The sequence below is a fragment of the Carassius gibelio genome, chromosome B22, assembly GCF_023724105.1.
Source record: "Carassius gibelio isolate Cgi1373 ecotype wild population from Czech Republic chromosome B22, carGib1.2-hapl.c, whole genome shotgun sequence".
Classification (NCBI taxonomy): Eukaryota; Metazoa; Chordata; class Actinopteri; order Cypriniformes; family Cyprinidae; genus Carassius; species Carassius gibelio.
In genome coordinates this window covers 16,642,917-16,664,374 of record NC_068417.1, presented here as the reverse complement: position 1 = coordinate 16,664,374, position 21,458 = coordinate 16,642,917, and the positions used below count along the sequence as shown (strand labels likewise).

The window sequence follows — 21,458 nt, the reverse complement described above, 5'->3', positions numbered from 1 at the left end:
CTTGAAATCTATAGAAAAAGAGCAGAAGGCAAAATGTATAATATGACAATAATAAGCATAAACTTAGAATCTAGAAACTTGAAACAACAGAATTCTTCAATTAGAGTATTCACATGTCTTTCTCTCGATGTGTGTGTGTTTGTTGTGTTAATCAGACTTATCAACTTATAAGCAATTTCATTTACTCTATTTTCTAACTCAAAAGGCCTATCTCTCAAATGTAACCCATTGTAGAATCACTGTTGTCTCGTTATGAATGAATTGAATATTCATGTCAGACAATGTAGTAATAAATAGCAGTGGTGATTCGGACTAGGGGTGTCCTGGGATTTTAATATAGTGCTCATAGACTATATGCTCTAAAGCAGAGATGGGTAACTTTGATAGTGACGAGGGCCAGCATTTTTTCTCCTTACCAAGGGGCCAGATTACTAATCCAAGTTCACACGCCTTTTACATTGTGTTACTCAATTTCCTTTTTATTGAAGGAAATTAAAGTATAATTAATGTAATTTGTTTTAAAAGGTTTTATTAACTATCAAACTTGTGCAGTTAATCTAATTCAGAAGGGAATCTTTGTTTCAGTTTTCAGCAATATCACCCCAACAAATAAACATCTCAGTTGCATGGTCTGTAAATTTGCAGCAAACAAATGTAAAGAGGTCCTATTTTTTATAACAGAAAAGGGCTTATTAAAAATAAATAAATAAATAAATAGTTATTCCAAATCATACCATAAAATAACTAGGTAACTGCAGGATTTTCTAATCTATATTGCAGTTTTTGTCTTTCTGTCCCAAAAATGTAAGACCTCTAATAATTAAGACGTTATGTATCATTTAAGAGTTTACATGGCCTTAAATTGAAACGATTTAACTTAGGCCTAAGTGTTTTTAAGGCCTCGCAGAAACCGAACATAGTTCAGTGGAAACATTTCATTCATGCATTTGGCAAAAAGCTTTTGTTGACAATGATTTTTACCTTTAAAATATGCGGCAAGTGCAACTCTGGCGTCCCTGATGTTTGTGGTAGTTGTGTGATGACGATTTAAATAACAGATTTCCAAACACTACAAACATATAAGTATCCCCTTGAACTTGGTAAAAAGATAATCTGTTTAACATCTTGACTGGAAAATGCTGTATGATCGGTTTTTCATTTATTATTTGCTTATGATAGTGAATGTTTACATTAGAGTGCACGTCCTACTCCTATTATAGAGTAACTTATATGTATAAAACCACTGAAAATAATAGGAGCAGCTGGAAACTAGCGACCTCTCCTGGTTGGAGATAGTATTAAACTTTAAGCAATCTTACTTTCAAACATGACTTACATTTCAAATATTTAAAAAGCATTTAAAAATGTGTATGTATTGTACAAAGCTTTAATGCATTCTGTAAAGCGTTAATGCATTCTGTATAATGGGGGGGGGGGGGGTTGCTGTTGGCACAGTGGTTAACCAGAAGAAGAAAAAAAATGGCACGTCATGCCAAAAAGGTTGTCGATCACTGTATTATACTCACACACATTATACATTTTCCTAGACCGCCATATACAATTTATAACATTTCATACAATGTTAATGAAGCATATCATGTGTTGTTTCAATAGATTGAAGAGATTCAGCCTCTCTTACAATTTCAGGTCAGGTAATTTTTGTTTTTTGAATTAGTTGAAAACCCAAATATGCTCAATCCTATTGTTAAGAATATGTTAAACTTAGAAAGAAAATACATGTACACTCTCAGAAAATAAAGTACATAATTGTACCTTTAGGGGTGCAATAGCTTGTCACTGGGGCCGTACCCTCAAGGGTATATAGGGAACAAATTTGTACCCTTATGATTTGTACCTTAAGAGACCAGTTTTGTACCTGTGGTGACAATTTTGTACCTTTATTTAACAGTACAAAAATTCACCCTTCAAAAAAGGTACAATCGTTGACTATAACGAGATATGATTTTATATATACACACATATTAACACACACACACGCTGAATTAATAAAATCAGAATTTACTAAATCCTTTTCATTTTAAAAACAATGTCTAATTATAACATAGAAATTATCATCTACTGAGTGAGTGTAATTTATCTGAAAATCAATTTCATCTCCTGGTTTCAGCATCAGCCTTGACACTGCATGCATGAAAGTGACGCTTATAGGACAAAGGATCCACATAGTGTCTTTATTAAAGAAATACTTGATTTGCCAAAACAATGGAATAGACTCAGAATCCAGTACATCTCGACGTCGGTTACTTCTATGCCTGCTTCTGATATTTTTTGAAGGACCTCTTTGGTTGAAAGCCCTGTAAGAACCAGAGGTGGAGAGTCCAGGGGCCAAAGAGTAAAAGTCCTGCCATATTTTTTGTTCCACCCATGAACTCACCAGACGATTTCATCAGAGGAGGAACCAAGTCATTCCTCTCAAGTCACAAATGACTCTCAAGTTAAATCCCAAGTCCTCAAAAACTTAATGAGATAATTAAGTGACTAATTAAATGATGACTGTGGATTAGTGATGAAAACCTGCTGTTATTGAGAATTACAGAGGATCAGATGTTGATGTTTTATTGGTTAAAATGATGGCACCATCATGGAGATCAGTGTTTGATTAAGTTGTACTCTTGACCCTTGACTTGTTGTACTAGATCTGTCTGTAGCTCTGCATGTGGAGAAGACAGAACTGTGATATATGAAGACTTCAGATGTATAAGCCTCTAAGTGTAATCTGAAATCTTAATCTAAAATTTGGATTTTTATCAAGCTCCTATGCTTAGGTTGAGTCATCTTACTTCAATTGCAATGTGCACGTCCTTTTCCAGGCCATTAAAGTGAAACAACAAATATAGGAGCCTGATAAAATTCCTAATTTTATATGAAAATTTCAGATGGCACTTAGAGGCTTTTGTATCTGAACTCTTCAGTCACAATGAGCTGGTTTAACTATATCTCAATTTTTTTTTTTTTGCCTTTCTTATCACATGTTTAGCTTTTGAATAATTCCAGTGAGACTACAGCATACACACAAAAAGAAGCATTGCTCTAATATTTACAGGGTATGAATTATAACCAAGAACCAGCATATGAATCTCTACAATGGTGACAATCAACAAAATGCTTCATGTTGCAAAACATGAATTACTCCCATAATGCACTGCAGTGTGAATAATAATTTTGACCACTATTGAGGATCACATGATAAACGTTCATGGCTAAATGCCTAAGTATTTTTTTTCTAAATATTGAAGGATTCTATGGTGGCATTTGCATAATGAGATTTCTCTCTTTTTTGTGAAAGTGACATACAGTTAAGTGTGGTGACCCATACTCAGAAATCATATTCTGTATTTAACCCATCCAAAGTGCACAGACAGAACAGTGAATACACAGCAGTCCTCTCTAACAACTAAGACATGAACTATTCACTTAAAACATAATCAACAAATTTAATCAAGATCATACAGTCATCAAAAGCATAAGTCACCTGCTAAATCAAAAGTTGTATCAGCATTATATGTTTGCTGCAAAACAATAACGTAATTGCTTAGAAGCAAATTTATAAAAACAGCTTAAAGGCTCAAGAGCTCAACTGAAGCAAATACTCACCACAATTATGGTGGCAAAGTTTTGTCTTTCCTTTCAATTGGTTTCATCCAAGGCTGTGCTTAAAGTCAGTTGTAGTTCTTGTGTTTCTCTTTTCTTCAGTGATGTTGATTGTAAACAGCAGGGGCATATTCAAGTTCAAAACGGTGCGCAACGTTTTGCTACGGTTTCCGGGTTGAACGTCATGTTTCCTGGAAACGGCGTGCACCGGTGTGCAACGGGGTTTGAGATCAAGGGGCAAGGAACTCGACCGGAAGTTGAAGTCGGGTGGGGGCTGCCATCTTTTAGCAGAACTTCACTTGCGTTAGCATTCCCATTGACTCCCATTCATTTTGGCGTCACTTTGACAGCGAATAACTTTACATCTGAAGCGTTTAAAGACTCTGTTTGTCCATTATTTATTTCTAAAGATACATGACAATGTATAAAGGGCTCCATTACCTTCTATGTTACATTATGGCCCCGTATAAACAGTTTTTGTAAAAAATAGGCTAACGATTGCGTCATAACCACTCGGCTCTCTGTCGCATTACCGTACAGACAGGAGGAGAAGCTCGCAGGCAATTAACTTAATATGGCGTACTGGCGTTACATTTTAAAATACTATACAAAATAATTAATCAGAATACTTACTCCTGCTCACTCACGACAAAGAACTCCCCGCTCGAGCTCGCCGTCTCTGCAAGATTAACGATGGCAGTTTGCACGCACAGCCACTTAGAAGATTTACATCTGGCAGACAGGTTGCTGACGTCGTCAAGCTTCGTTTGAGTCTGCGCGTCAGAAACGGAAGTGCTAAAAAACGCTAAAACTGGGCTTCATTTGTCTCAATTGAGTTCCAATGGGGTCGCTGTGTCCATTTCTTTTACTGTCTATGTTTGAGATGCATTTTCTCTTGTTTGGTGGGTGTGTCAGAACTGCAGTCCAATCAGCAGCAACATGTATATAAAGCACGCGGTATTAAAGTGAACTCGCACAATGGCTTCAAGGAAAATAATGTACAAATGTGTTCGTTGCAGCTCGGTATACGCAACAACTGAGGATATTAGAAGACATGTTTGTCCTAAGTTTTAATGTAAAAATATAGGATATCAACATGATGTAGTTGTTTATATTTTTAGCTTCATTGCAAGTGTATGACATTTGGTATAGAAATAAACGATGGTAATTAAGTGCTTTTCCTAAAAATGAGAAAGAAAATAGAGTATTAAAACCGTATGAACTACAAATAAAGTCAGAATGTGAGGCTAAATAGATGGCTCCGAAAATTCTTCACAAAGAACACAAAGAATGGCCTTCTCAGCTGCCATAGTTGCAACTTGCATCATCAGAACAGTGTGTTCAACGCTCCACCGTTTCTGTTTAAAAAACGTTGTGGAACGTTTTGTCGGGCTGAACGCAGCCCAGGTGTTCATCACTAATGCATCATCATTTAAAGAGCCACACAGATGGGAAATCAAAAATTACCTGTATTACAGTGTATGATGTAGCTGTCCATCAGTGTAAACAATGTGCAAAGTAATTAAACCAAAAAGTACACGATTTATAAAGTTATTGGCTTCTAAAGTAAGGAGTCGACTCTGAATCACTGAAACGAGTCGTTATAGATTTCAAATCTTTTGCCCGTCTCTATGTACGTCACTAGGAACACTTTGCATAATAATCTCCGCCTACCGTCTTGAGAGAAACGGAACTCTGACCAGCCCCACCCCCCACACAGACGCTCTGGTTGGTGTGATAGTGTCATGTCGAGGAGACAGTGTGTTTTTAATTGTAAAGGCAAGTTTGTTTTATTTTCACTGCCAAAGAATGAAGATCAGAAGAACCAATGGCTAAAATTCATTTTTACCACAATACCAGAGCAGTACAACAAATCCTTGTTGTGTTCACAACATTTCACTGATGACTGCTTTTCTAATCTCGGTGAGTACAAGGCTGGATTTTCAAAGCGTTTGGCCATAAAAGATAGCCTGGTAATACCAGACTCTGCTACTTCACTTTGCTTCGTAAACAGAGTCTGGAATGGCATAATAGAGAAGTGTTTTCTCTCTCGCTAGGGGGCGCTTGTCATCAAGTTTAAAATCATTGGTTACCCGTAAGCCAATCAGATACGTTTAGTTATGACGTATGTTATGCGCCTGTACAGCAGCATCGAAGCACAGACATCATGCATCGAACTCAAATCTATGATTGAACTTCCACTGTAAACCTGTTGTAAACACATGATGATGCGAGCGTTTCCCATTTCTGCGGTCGTTTCGGTTTTCGATTTCTCTAACCTACAATGTAAAACTCATTGCTTAGCATCTACGTCACGGCTCCCAGCCCGCCCTCTGTTCGTTGATTGGCCCGGCTGTTTCCAGACCGGTGGCAAACAGAAAGCTCTGACGCTGTATCAGACTGAGTACAGAAGCGAAATGAAATTGAACGGAAGTAGGAAGTCTGACGTAGTCAGGCTACATAAAAGAGGGTTCATTACCAACTTTATTTAGACCAACGAGCATCTCCGAATCACAACGCGAAGTATGATTATGAAGTTATGTGTTTGTTTTCTCCCGAGCGTCTTATCAGTATGTGTGCTGTCTGCAGCCTGTCTGCGCTGATCTTCATTGACAAAAACGTCATTAAAATGAAGTGTAACTCCGTGAATACCTCAACGAAGAGACATGAGAGAGATATCTATAGAAAGCTTGACATGTCTACTTTAAAACTAAATAAGTGCTGCTAACAGATATTCTGTGATAAAGTAATCGATATGAAAACAGCGCGATGTCTGTTTTTCATGTCTCCCTTCGTTATATCTAATGTGACCACGCCCCCGCGCTGAACGCGCTATTCATATTCAAACTGAAGCGCGCGGCTTGAATACACCCACACAGAAGAAAAAGCAGCGAGACTGTTCAAGTTTTTTATTTTACTGTTTGCTTCGCGATGAGAGGAATAAGACATAATTAACCCCAAACAGATGCTAACGCATTGTTTACCGTGAAGTTGTGTGCGGAACCAATCAAAACTATGTCAGTTGACCAATCAGAACACAGTATGCTACCGAAAGGTGGGGTTTAAGGAAACTGAATCTTTTGAACAGCTTCGCGCGAACCGTTTGGGGATCTCTGAGAATTGAGGTAATTTTAAAATGATATTTTGACAAAATGACAATGTTTTTTAACCTTACAGGACAGGACTTATAAACAGTGATAGGAAGCTTAGAATTTTCATCTTACTGGCTCTTTAATTAGTCACTTAATCATCTCATTAACTTTAACTCTTTGAGGACTTGGGATTTGACTCAAGACTCGTTTGTGACTTGGAAGGAATGACTTGGTTCCTCCCCTGGTGAATTCATCAGGCCTGCGTTCAGCCCCGACAAAACGTTGCACAACGTTTTTTAAACAGAAACGGTGATGCGTTGAACACACTGTTCTATGACGCAAGAGTTGTAACTATGGCAGCTGAGAAGGCCATTTTGTGTTCTTTGTGAAGAATATTCGGAGCCTGATGAAGTCGGTATAAATATGCGTTTAATGCTACAAAATATGCCGATGTTACTTACGGTTTTAATACCCTGTATTTTCTTTCTCATTTTTAGGAAAAGCACTTAATTACCATTAATGTCATACACTTGCAATGAAGCTAAAAATATAAACAACTACATCATGTTGATATCCTATAATTTTACAATAAAACTTAGGACAAACATGTCTTCTAATATCCTCAGTTGTTGCGTATACCGAGCTGCAACGAACACATTTGTACATTATTTTCCTTGAAGCCATTGTGCGAGTTCACTTTAATACCGCGTGCTTTATATACATGTTGCTGCTGATTGGACTGCAGTTCTGACACACCCACCAAACAAGAGAAAACGCATCTCAAACCCCGTTGCACACCGGTGCACGCCGTTTCCAGGAAACATGATGTTCAACCCGGAAACCGTAGCAAAACGTTGCGCACCGTTTTGAACTTGAACATGCCCCTGCTGAGTTCTAGCCTGGTAATACCAGACTCTGCTACTTCACTTTGCTTCGTAGACAGAGTCTGGAATGGCATAATAGAGAAGTGTTTTCTCTCTCGCTAGGGGGCGCTTGTCTGAAGTTTAAAATCATTGGTTACCCGTAGCCAATCAGATACGTTTAGTTATGACGTATGTTATGCGCCTGTACAGCCGCATCGAAGCACAGACATCATGCATCGAACTCAAATCTATGATTGAACTTCCACTGTAAACCTGTTGTTAACACATGATGATGCGAGCGAAATACCGGAGTGAACATGGCTGTAAACGACTTTTGCAGTTTGAAAAAGAGTTGAATGTTCTCCATAACAGAGCGAATCAAGTATCCCAGAGTGCAGTCTGGACGATGGGGCGGGGCGACACGTTGGGGCGGAGCGACACGTGTCGCCCCGCCCACATCAGCGGTTATTGGTTTATGATTAAGATGAGCTTATTGGTGTAGAGATGAGTGACGATTTTACAGCTTATTGGTATAGAGAATTATGACGCTATTAGCAGGATTGGAATGCGGAAGTAGACACTCAGATGAATAAACTTTTAATATAAATTAAAAAGTGAATATAAATGTTGTGTTTTTGCATTTATTGTTGCATTTCCACAACATCCCGTATAAATACAAAGAGTTTTGGCTTACGACGAACAGAATAGAAATAAATGGTCTACTCCCTCAATGGCTGTAGTGTAGACGCTACCTCGGCATTACTCGCTGGTTTGAAAATGACACGGCAATATTATGCGAAGTATGGTTATGTAGATAGTCATGGAGTACCTTGATTTATATATTCAAATTATATATATATATATATATATATATATATACATATATACATATATATATATAGGCCTATATATATATATGTGTGTGTGTGTGTGTGTATATATATATATATATATATATATATATATATATATATATATATATATATATATATATGTGTGTGTGTGTGTGTGTGTGTGTGTGTGTGTGTGTGTGTAACAAATTGTCACCAGTCTCTGAACGTCACCAATAATATTCTGAACATTCCCTTGGCCCCTACGAAAATTTACCATGGTTCTGCTACACTAACTATAGTAAAACTATGGTGTTTTTATAATTACAGCTCACAGTAATTAATATGCCAACAAATATTTTTACTACAATAAATCCATGGTTACTTTTTGCAAGGAAGGAACTATACAGGTTCTAAAGAACTTGCCCAAAAACACTTGTTACTTTCTGTTATTTGTTTTCTGAACTGCACTACTGAAAACCTCATTAATCCTCACAATCCTGTCACAACTAAATTAAGAATCCATTATGAGCAATGCATAGCAAATGATGTTATCATCAAATATGAGAAACCTTAAAGAATGATAGACTGATGTAAATGACTGAAACCTGTTGTCATGCACGTGTTTTCCATAGCTTTTTTATTAAAACATTATACACTGCAAAGTTTAACTTTAAATGACATCAATTAATACATCAAAACCAGTTGATCTCAGTCCATTCTCTATTTCCCTTCAATGAACTTAACACACAAATATGGGACGGCTGAACTGCGTTTGAGCTCCGTCACTATATTCTTTTCATTGACTATTTTTAACTTAAAAATCTATTTTATACACCATCGTTTCCGTTTATATAACGCGTGAATATATCCTCTATTGTATTCTACAACAAAAACAATCAGAGCGACTCGCTATCACTAGATTTATTTTGATCTCCCGTGTCCGCTATTAGCTTTTAGCCAGTTAGCATCAGCAAGCGTGGTTGCTGCTAACTGCGCTTACATTGCTAATACTCTATTCACACACATTACCACTGCTGTACTCACTGTTACTTGCTTTAATGGCGGATGAATGTCTCCACTCTGTGCAGCTCGAGCTCGAGGCCGTGGGGAAGCAGATTCGCGACCTGGAACAGAGGCAGGCCGAGCTGAGAGAGCGGAGAGCCGCGCTGGAATCATCCCGGGCTGACGCTCACAAGTCCGGGGTAAGTATACAGCGTGCTGTTAACAGTCCCACCACGTCTACTCCGTGTGTTTCTCTGCGCAGGCCCGGTGCACCCAGGACGCGATCTTCCCAGATGTCCTTCACTGCGACGCCGGGACACCACGGACTCTGGGTGCATCCACAGTGGAGGATGCGAGCCGGGTCCCGGGCGACGACATCTCCCCCTCCTGCCTTCGAGATCTCCATCCAGAACCGCTTCGCTCCCCTCCGCGAGACAGGACGCGACGCTGTGATCATCGGAGACTCCATCGTCCGACACGTAAGTGCTACGTTAGCCGAAGGTAAAGTGCACACTCATTGTTTGCCTGGTGCTCGTGTTCTCGATGTTTCTGCGCAGATACCCGCGATCCTGAAGGACGACGAGAGCCCGAGAGCGGTCGTGCTTCACGCCGGGGTTAACGACACCACGCTGCGGCAGACGGAGACGCTGAAGAGGGACTTCAGCAGCCTGATCGAGACGGTTCGAAGCACGACGCCCGCGGCGACGATCGTCGTGTCAGGACCACTGCCCACGTATCGACGAGGACACGAAAGGTTCAGTAGACTTTTTGCTTTAAATGAATGGTTGTTGTCATGGTGTAAAGAACAGAAACTGCTATTTGTTAATAACTGGAATCTTTTCTGGGAGCGTCCTAGACTGTTTCGCGCTGATGGATTACACCCCAGTCGAGTCGGAGCGGAGCTTCTCTCTGACAACATCTCCAGGACACTTCGCTCCATGTGACTAGTAAGTCAATTCTCAAATAACCATTATGATGAGTTTTGTTCCACCCGCTTAAATGATAAAAGTACTTGTGCTGTAAAACCTATTAAGACTGTGTCTGTTCCCCGAATAGTGAGGTCAAAATATAAATATAATGTAGGATCTAGAAAAAATCTTATCGTAATTAAACCAGAAAAATGTAAAGTAAATGAACAAAAACAATTTTTAAAGTTTGGGCTCATAAATATTAGATCACTCACACCAAAAGCAGTTATTGTAAATGAAATGATCACAGATAATAGTTTTGATTTACTCTGCTTGACTGAAACCTGGCTAAAACCAAATGATTATTTTGGTCTAAATGAGTCTACTCCACCAAACTACTGTTATAAGCATGAGCCCCGTCAGACTGGTCGTGGCGGGGGTGTTGCAACAATATATAGTGATATTCTCAATGTTACCCAGAAAACAGGATACAGGTTTAACTCTTTTGAAATACTAATGCTAAATGTTACTCTGTCAGACACGCAAAAGAAATCTAATGTATCTCTTGCTCTGGCTACTGTGTATAGACCACCAGGGCCGTATACAGAATTCCTAAAAGAATTTGCAGATTTCCTCTCAGACCTTCTAGTTACAGTTGATAAGGCGCTAATCATGGGAGATTTTAATATTCACGTTGATAATACAAATGATACATTAGGACTTGCGTTTACTGACCTAATAAACTCCTTTGGAGTCAAGCAAAATGTCACCGGGCCCACTCATCGTTTTAATCATACACTAGATTTAATTATATCGCATGGCATCGATCTTACTGCTATAGATATTGTACCTCAAAGTGATGATATTACAGACCATTTCCTCGTATCGTGCATGCTGCGTATAACTGATATTAACTATATGTTGCAGCGATACCGTCTGGGCAGAACTATTGTTCCAGCCACCAAAGACAGATTCGCAAATAACCTGCCTGATCTATCTCAACTGCTATTTGTACCCAAAAATACACATGAATTAGACAAAATTACTGACAACATGGGCACTATTTTCTCTAATACATTAGAAGCTGTTGCCCCAATCAAATTGAAAAAAGTTAGAGAAAAACGTACTGTACCATGGTATAACAGTAATACTCACTCTCTCAAGAAAGTAACTCGTAGTCTTGAACGCAAATGGAGAAAAACTAACTTAGAAGTTTTTAGGATTGCATGGAAAAACAGTATGTCCAGCTATAGACAGGCTCTAAAAACTGCTAGGGCAGAGCATATACACAAACTCATTGAAAATAACCAAAACAATCCAAGGTTTTTATTTAGCACAGTGGCTAAGTTAACAAATTACCAGACGCCACCTGATTCAAATATTCCACCAACGTTAAATAGTAATGACTTTATGAATTTCTTCACTGATAAAATAGATAACATTAGAAATACAATAGCGAATGTAGATTCTACAGCATCTAACACTTCAGTTTCATCCATCGCACCCAAACATAAACTGCAGTGCTTTACAACCATAGGACAGGAGGAGCTAAATAAACTTATCACTGTATCTAAACCAACAACATGTTTATTAGATCCTGTACCCACTAAATTACTGAAAGAGCTGTTACCTGTAGCCGAAGAACCGCTTCTCAATATCATTAACTCGTCGTTATCTTTAGGACACGTCCCAATACCATTCAAGCTGGCGGTTATCAAGCCTCTTATTAAGAAACCAAAACTATATCCTAGTGTATTGGCAAATTATAGGCCTATTTCAAATCTTCCATTTATGTCTAAAATTTTAGAAAAAGTTGTGTCTGCTCAATTGAGCACCTTCCTGCATAAAAATGATCTGTATGAAGAATTTCAGTCAGGTTTTAGGCCCCACCATAGCACAGAAACTGCACTTGTTAAAATTACAAATGACCTGCTCCTTGCGTCAGACCAAGGCTGCATCTCATTTCTAGTCTTACTTGATCTTAGTGCTGCGTTCGACACCATAGATCATGACATACTCATAGATCGATTACAAAACTATACAGGTATTCAAGGGCAGGCTCTAAGATGGTTTAGATCCTACCTGTCCGATCGCTACCATTTTGTTTACTTAAATGGGGAGTCATCTCATTTATCATCAGTAAAATATGGAGTGCCACAAGGATCCGTCCTAGGTCCCCTTCTATTTTCAATATACATGTTGCCCCTTGGTAATATTATTAGAAAATACGGAATTAGCTTCCACTGTTATGCTGATGATACTCAGCTATATATATCAACGAGACCAGATGAAACTTCCCAATTATCTAAGCTAACAGAGTGTGTTAAAAATGTAAAAGATTGGATGACAAATAATTTTCTCCAATTAAATTCGGATAAGACGGAGATATTAATTATTGGACCAAAAAACACTACACAGAATCTTATAGATTACAATCTGCAACTAGACGGATGTACTGTTACTTCCTCTACAGTCAGAAATCTGGGTGTTATATTAGACAGCAATTTGTCTTTTGAAAATCATATTTCCAATGTTACAAAAACTGCATTCTTCCATCTTAGAAACATTGCCAAGCTACGAAACATGTTATCTGTTTCTGATGCAGAAAAGCTAGTTCATGCATTCATGACCTCTAGACTGGACTATTGTAATGCACTTCTAGGTGGTTGTCCTGCTTCTTCAATAAACAAGCTACAGGTCGTCCAAAATGCAGCAGCTAGAGTCCTTACGAGGTCAAGAAAATATGATCATATTACCCCAATTTTACAGTCTCTGCACTGGCTACCTATTAAGTTCCGCATCAGTTACAAATTATCATTACTTGCCTATAAGGCCCTAAATGGTTTAGCTCCAGCGTACCTAACTAGCCTTCTACCACGTTACAACCCATCACGCTCCCTAAGGTCACAAAACGCTGGACTTTTGGTAGTTCCTAGGATAGCAAAGTCCACTAAAGGAGGTAGAGCCTTCTCACATTTGGCTCCCAAACTCTGGAATAGCCTTCCTGATAATGTTCGGGGTTCAGACACACTCTCTTTGTTTAAATCTAGATTAAAAACACATCTCTTTCGCCAAGCATTCGAATAATGTATCTTTTTAATTGTGAGTGTAGTTGCTTCTGATCAAAGGTGCATTTTTATTCATTAGCTTGGGTTAAACTAATTTTACTTTGTTGGATCAGCAGCTATGCTAATGATGTCTGTATTTTGTTTCTATGTTTTGCCACGGGATTCACATCCCGTGGTAACTAGGATTTACACAAGCTCCAGTCTGGATCCAGAAGAGATGATGCTGACCCTCAGAGGACCTCAGATGATGCTAACCCTGAATGAACAAACAGAACTAACAATTATTCCTAAATGTGTGACTTAATCATCTAATAACTTAATTAATAATATTGATAGTTCATCGTCTAGCTGACTACGTCTTGTATTATTATTATTTTTTAGTTTTTCTAAAATCCTGTCAAATGTGCACAAACTACTAGCTACTACTAAATATTGTAGAAACATAATTTTCTGTAAAGTTGCTTTGTAACGATTTGTTTTGTAAAAAGCGCTATACAAATAAAATAAACTTGAACACAAATGTGTTTCATGCCGCAAAAAAAAAAAACAGTCCTTGGAACAAAATCCTGTGTAAACAAAAGCCCAGAAGATCACCTCTTCCCTGTACCCTGGTGGGTTAAACTTGAAAAGGGCTCTGCACTGCAAGCGTTCCCTGATGCTGTACATCCGTCTGAACTCGTTCCGGTCAGGAGACAGGAGGACAATTCTTCCAGTTGGCCACAACTTATAGTGTAAAGACAAAATACATGAAAGATAATAATAATAATACAAAAAAAGTTTAACAGCCTTCTACTACAAAATTCAATTGGAGAATGAGCATTAAACGGGGAAATCTTTCTGTCTAGCCAGGCAAACTGTGCCGCTTTCCGAAAAACTTCGGAGCACATCCCTAAACCATCTGCAAACCAGAGACAGTGTCAAATATGCAGAGTCACTCGCCGACAAAATAACTTCCCTGAGGATTTCCAGTGGAAGCTGTTGAATCAAAAACATACATAGGTTTATTTATACATGTATATAAATGTTATCAAACATTGTATAAACACTGAATGCAGACAACCTTGCTTTAAAACTCTATAGATCGTTGTCACAACTGCATACTCATTCTTTTATCATACCACTAATAAAATTTTAATATATACAGTACTGTGCAGAAGTATTAGGCATGTTAGTATTTTCACATTGAAAAAAAAAACTGTTTTAAGACAATTATTTATATCTTTTGCTGTTGTGTGTCAGTAGGATATATTAGTTTACATTTCCACACATTCATTTTGCCATTAATTGTAATAATCCAGTGAGATATTTGTATATATTTGTATGCATGATCCACATGAAGATCTTTTACATTGAATATAAATATTTCTGTCTTATATGGTGAACAAAATCCATTAGATCCCAAACAGAAGTTATTTAAAAAACTCGCTGAAAATGAATTAAGCTGAAATGTTTTTAAATGTCTTTGATGCTGATGTTAACTGATAGTTATATATTAAATAATCCACAGTATTGACCAATATAGTACTTGTACATAATACCAATTTCACATCTGAACAACTATGTAGCTGTAATAACTAAAATACCTCTGCATACACACATATGTAATTATTAGTTCTTAATGAATGTATGTGCACAAATAACCTGCTTTGCTGGACTCTGCCTGAAGACATGGTGAATGGTGAAGTTCCTCCCCTCAGTGGTTGAGCTCTAAAAGAACAAATGTCAAGAGGTAGGTATATTGCTAGATATAGTACAGAGTAATGTTTCATGTAGCAAGATTCAAACAGCTACATACATTTGCGGAGTAAAGCTGTCCAGGAGAACAGAACACCACCACCTCCTGATCATGTCATCCTGAAAAAAAATAATAACAATAATAATATACACACAAAAATCATGCATGTCTGTTCAAATAACTTGACAAATGTGATGCCATACCTCTGTAAAATCGAATCTATGAACTAAAGCCATGTACAGAGTGTACTGTTACAATCCACAAAGAACAATAAAATGAGCAATTTATAACAATTATTAACAATAATTATTCAAATTGAACGTACCATGGATAAATAAATGATCGAACATCGCATTTCATATTATAAGATATTTACACAACCACCTTTACTCACCTCAAGCAATCAACGGAATAGCGTTATTACTCTGCTGCTGTAGTTGCCACCGTTCTGTTTGTTTCAACGCAAACTGCCCCCTGCTGGCTCGGAGGAAAATGTCAAAGGCGGGGAAAACAAATATGGGCGGGGCGACACGTGTCGCTCCGCCTCGAAGTGTCGCCCCGCCCCATCGTCCAGACTGCACTCTGGGGTTATTCGAGCGAATTGCATCCCGTGTCTCGTTTCCCATTTCCGCGGTCGTTTCGGTTTTCGATTTCTCTAACCTACAATGTAAAACTCGGCGCTAAGCATCTACGTCACGGCTCTCAGCCCACCCTCTGCTCGTTGATTGGCCCGGCTGTTTTCAGACCGGTGGGAAACAGAAAGCTCTGAAGCTGTATCAGACTGAGTACAGAAGCTAAATGAAATTGAGCGGAAGTAGGAAGTCTGACGTAGTCAGGCTAGCTGAGTTCATGGATAGAGCAAAAATATGGCATGACTTTTACTTTTTGGCCCCTGGACTACCCAAATCTGGTAAGAACCATGCGTAACCGTGCTATGACCACGGCTGGATCCGAAAACTTAGGCAGGTGACTTGCTGCCTCGCTGTCTTATCAGGCAATGACTTTGCAGGCAGCGTTTTTGCATGAAGGCACCTCATGAAACTGATTTTGGACAGGCTTCTGAGGCAGTGTAATGGTTTAATGATCTACAGCAAAACATAGAGAGCTTTGGTGATAACTAAGTGAATATTTCATTACTGCAATATTGTTTTCTCGCTAGAAATGACATCAAAAGTGGAAAACATTGATCAGAAACATACATTTACACACAAACTGACCACCGCCCGCAACTTTCAGACGCCATCTTTCTTTTGTTTGCTTAACTCTCACAGAATGTAACGCACAGGATTGTGGGATATCAAAGGCAGCAAAGGATACATCTATGCTGCCTTCAAAAATCGGCCAGATGAAGGCATCTCAGGAGACAGGAAGTGAAGCTAACATTGAATTCGGATGTGCCTTGATGCCTCACGACCTTGAAATGCGTCCTCCGAAGGCAGCATTTTTCAGTTTTCGGATGCAGCCTTCGTCTCCGCCAAAAGAAAGTAACAGAAAGAAACCGGACGTTCTTTTACATTGAAATTCAAGAAGCCAATCAGGGCTGGCTCTACAAATTGTACCTTAACCTTTAAAAGAAACGGTACATATATGTACCTTTTAATGTTTGGGAACATATATGTACCTCATATATGTACCTTAGGTCCAATAATAAGCCCTATGGGGTACGTTAGTTTAGATTGTACCTTGGGGGACAAAAATGGACTCCATCTGTACCCTTATTTCTGACAATGTAACAATTAGGAATCCCAGTAACAATTATTGATCGCTTTCACTATCAAGGATATATAATAACAGGCTCATTTAAAATGCAACAATAATAAATAAAGAGGAAAATAAACTTTGAGAGGGGGCAATGCCAAAGCAAACTAACTAATTGTATAAAACTAACCTAATAAATAAATAAATAAAATAAATAAAAACCTTCCTCCCAGCACCCTCTATGCTAAATAAACCAGGAGAAAATGAATAAAACAAAAAGACACCCACCTCCCTCCCATGCTCAGAAAGAGATAGCCAGACTTAAAAACAAATCACAATTTGACTAATTCACTTAACTTAACATTTACAACAAATGTCTGGTGAACTGGTTCTTTGACAATCATCACTCATTACACAATAGACAACAACACTAACAGCAATATAAGCCATGAGAGCAGGAAACCGTGTAGCTCTGGAGGTTTAAGTATAGTAGCACTCGCTCACATCACAAAAAAGAAAAAAAAAACCTTACCTTTTAAAATTGTGGTCACTGTAATGGATTAAGGCTTAATGTAAGACAATGAATGTGATCAGCATGAGAAGAGTAATCAGATGAAATAAGAATTTATTTATTTATTGTTAGCTGTTTCAGTGCTTATGTTCAAATTTGATGGTGTCAGCTGAAATAGGATTATTCACTCATTCAGAAACATTAAATAATTTATATTTATATTTATATTGACTTATGTGTCCTCTCTAGAAGCTTGCATTCCACAAGTGAACAGTGCACTGAAGTGTCATCACAAAGAGGCACAAAATCACTTTCACAATCTTTTACTAGAACTATAACTCATGACCATCTCAATCTGAGCTATCTTCAAGAAACGGCAAAAACATCTCTTCTTGACCTTCTAATACACTCTCCATTCTATTTCTATTTCTATTCTACCTACCTACTTATTTTATTTTTATTTATTATAAAAAGACCCACTAACACTTGAGTATTCTTTTTCTATTCTCTTGATTTGCTTTCTTTTATTCTTTTTAAAAACCTTGCTACTAATACTGCATTAGACTAAAGGAGACTTATCACAGAACTTATTATTGCTCTTTTTTTGGTTTTGATTGCTTCTGTTGTCCTCAATTGTAAGTCACTTTGGATAAAAGCGTCTGTGAAATTAGTAAATGTAAATGCAAAGATTGTGAAATGTAATATAAACACCACTAATGTGTACATTAACTATCTTTCTACAGTAAAGTTAACATTTGAAAAAAATGTCTCTTTATTACTCAAATAAATTTTCGTGATTATTGATCCCAGTCATTCAATAAAATCTATATTTAATTAATCTGTGTTTGATGCTGATGTTTTTTCTCTCTTCTTCTGCTGAAGACTGGATCTGCATTCATAAACCAGCACAGCAACACTGGCCACGCCCACCAGAACAGAGAGAGCCAATCGGATCACAGCTTCAGTAGAACCATAGCAGTGACAGGCTTATGAGAGAAGAAATGAACAACAATAACATAGAAATATTAACAATTTACTTTGTGATAATAGTAGTGTTGTTAATGTACCTGGACATGGCTGACAGTGTTCACTGATGTCCAGATGTGTGGTCTGGTTTCTGATGGGATTGTTGATCACACAGCTGTAGCTGTTTTTCTCCTGATATTCCACCTCCAGATGTAGAGAGAAACTGATGCTGAGATCAGACACACTGATGCTGGACAATAAACTGTTTCCTTTGTACCAGGAGAGAGTCACGTGACCCACATTCACCACTGAACACAACAGTGAACAATTCTGCTGTGATGATGATGATGATGATGAGGAGGAAGAACATTGTGAAGAGTCTCTGGTGATGACAGGAACAGGCAGATGAGCTGAAAATATTAGGGAGTTAGACAATAAATCAGTATGAGAGTTGTGATATTTGTTACATTTATATTTAAAATGAAATTAAAGTGTTAATGACTACATTAAATGATAAAGCTGATTTTATAGATCTCTATTAGAGTATCCTTAGTAACTGTGATAGTGATTATTGTCAAAATATTTATATCTATGAAACAGGGTAAGTAATTCTCTACTCACCAAAGACAGAAAGACTGAATGTGTTGAGCAGAGTATTTCTTCTGCTGCTGGTGACTGTATAACGTCCAGAGTCTGTGGTGCTGGTGTCTGTGATGATCAGAGATCCAGTCTGATCCAGCTTCAGTCTGTCTCTCAATCTCTCATCAGCACTATCATTATAAAATGTGCTCTTATTGTTCTTTATGTTGATATCAGCAATGAGGATTCCTCCAAACCTCCACTCGATCTCATCATTCGTCTGTATATCAGTCACATTTAGAGAGACAGAATCTCCCTCCGTCACTGACACTGACTGCACTGCATCAACACCAAACACTCCTGAAGGACAAACACAAACACTTTCTCAGAGAAATAATGGAATTGTAGTTATTTTAAACTATTTAACAATGTTTCCCTGCAAAACAGCTGTTCTGCAGTGACTTCAGTGTAGGCTACATTTCAGGAATTTGCAATAAATTAAACCTTTCATTTGACTGGATGAGAAAAACGGTAACTTACAGAACGACAGCAAAACACACATGAATCAGAGTATATTAATCTGATAAAACTTGAAAACATTACAAGAAAAATAAATGATGAAAACGATAAAGAACACAATGATGTACTGTATGTGGACAAGTGATAATAAACACAGAACTGAAGCCTAATAGTAAAGTAATCAAACTTACCAGCCAGACTCCATGAGCACAAACAGAAGAACAGAAATGTGTCAATCATTTCCTTTAGGATTTGACAGAACCGTTTCTAATATCAGTCTTTAACGATTAAAAGGTCTCATGTAAAACTAACACAACAGAAGTAGACAATGTTTTAGCGACAGAAGAGCTGAAGAGGAGTGTGCTGCTGCTCTGTAAGAGTTTAGTGAAACTCCTCTATTAGCACCTCCCTTCAGACATTGTCTGTCTTCACACTGATGGTTTTCACAGACAACTATTAATAGTGACATTCATGACAGTAAGGCTAGTACATGAGGGCCGTGGAAGAGTTTCTGCAGTGGCTCTACTGGTTGTCAATCTCCTGCGAAGATCCCTAGAGTGCATTGAAAGTGAAAAAAGTGAAAGTGACGTGACATTCAGCCAAGTATGGTGACCCATACTCATAATTTGTGCTCTGCATTTAACCCATCCGAAGTGCACACACACAGAGCAGTGAACACACACACACACTGTGAACACACACCCGGAGCAGTGGGCAGCCATTTATGCTGCAGCGCCCAGGGAGCAGTTGGGGGTTCGGTGCCTTGCTCAAGGGCACCTAAGTCATGGTATTGATTGTGCTCTGCTTGAAATGGTGAAAAGACCATTTAAGACCAAAAAGTAGTGCAATGACACCTTTGAATTTAAGGAGGTCTTCCAGCCAGGCACAGTGAAAATAAATGTAGAAATAACATTATGGTCACTTGGTCAGAACTTTACATAAAGTGTTAATCTCTGCTACATGCAAACAGCAGATGGCAGCAAAGCACTAGTTTTTTTGACGTTCTCGCTGTCAAGAGAAGCACCCGGCTGCAGCCTGCAGATCGAGGCGGGGCCGCCCCACACACCTACTCGGTTCAATCGTCTTTCATTGACTTACATAGATACAGACGGTTGGTCTGGGAACGCCCCCTGGGAACGCCCCGTCACGTGATGTGAATTTAGCCCGTGGGGGAAAACATTAGGCTTGTTCGACTTCATGCAGTTTTGCGCAAACCGATCGTCGGCTGACTTGAAGCAGTGCATGCCGGTTAGAAATTTTGTCCGACTTGATACAGCGCTGACGCAACGTGACTGTGACGTGTGCCGTCAAAGTACCACGAGAGCGATTCGAGAGTAGCCGGAGAACTCAGCCAGCGCAGCTTCTGAAGAGCGGCTGCACAGGTTCTGATGACGACACAACTGATCCACGATTGGCTGGATTCACTGATGACACCGATGACGTGCGTTTCAAGTTTATTGCAAGTCGGCTTCAGTTTCAGAAATTCTCATATGGACTTTAAAAACAGTTCAATACGTTTTTATGTCGTCTTCATCTTATAAATCATATTTATTAAATATTGTTTTACTGTATTTACTTTATTGTTAATATAAAGTTTGTGTATGTTTATTTTGCATGACTTTCTTTTTTATACAGACCTTTTACAGTATTCAGCAGCATAACCTATTCAAATGAGCATTTTTAAGAACTAAAATGTTAATCTAAAAAGCATACAATCTAATGTGGTCATAAATGCTCCTATACAAATGATACATAATACATTATGTTCCTCCATTTGTTTGGTTTCTTCATATTCTCTAGTTTATTTAGCTGTGTTTATACTTCACCTGCATGTGGTTAGCAAACTGCTAACAACTTGCTGTAACAACTTGACAACACTGTTCACTTTCAAATAGTTGGTCTAAATCACAATATAAATCCAACAGAATTGTGCTTTTCTGTATATGAAAATCAGTGGTGTTATGTTTAAAATGTTAAAAAGCTCAGCAGGAGGGCAGCACTGTAAATCTTGTTGCTGAAACCTTGAAAAACACATACCCACCAGGGAATTTTTTTATAGGTTACTTTTATCA

General features: G+C 38.2%; 1 protein-coding gene and 1 long non-coding RNA gene across 2 annotated transcripts; both read right to left on the bottom strand.

The window, feature by feature from the left end:
- Positions 1-14,059: 14,059 nt before the first annotated feature.
- On the bottom strand, positions 14,060-15,956 carry LOC127988522 (uncharacterized). The gene is made up of 4 exons (XR_008161709.1): positions 15,508-15,956; positions 15,174-15,232; positions 15,020-15,085; positions 14,060-14,353 (listed from the first exon to the last, which is right to left on the bottom strand). It is a non-coding gene; the product is annotated as an uncharacterized LOC127988522 (long non-coding RNA).
- Positions 15,957-17,433: 1,477 nt separating this feature from the next.
- LOC127988508 (SLAM family member 5-like) lies at positions 17,434-19,797 on the bottom strand. Its single transcript, XM_052591311.1, has 4 exons — positions 19,578-19,797; positions 18,910-19,227; positions 18,390-18,698; positions 17,434-18,308 (listed from the first exon to the last, which is right to left on the bottom strand). The coding sequence occupies exons 1-4, from the start codon at positions 19,624-19,626 to the stop codon at positions 18,157-18,159; spliced, it is 828 nt and encodes a 275-aa protein (XP_052447271.1). The 5' UTR covers positions 19,627-19,797; the 3' UTR covers positions 17,434-18,156.
- Positions 19,798-21,458: the final 1,661 nt, after the last annotated feature.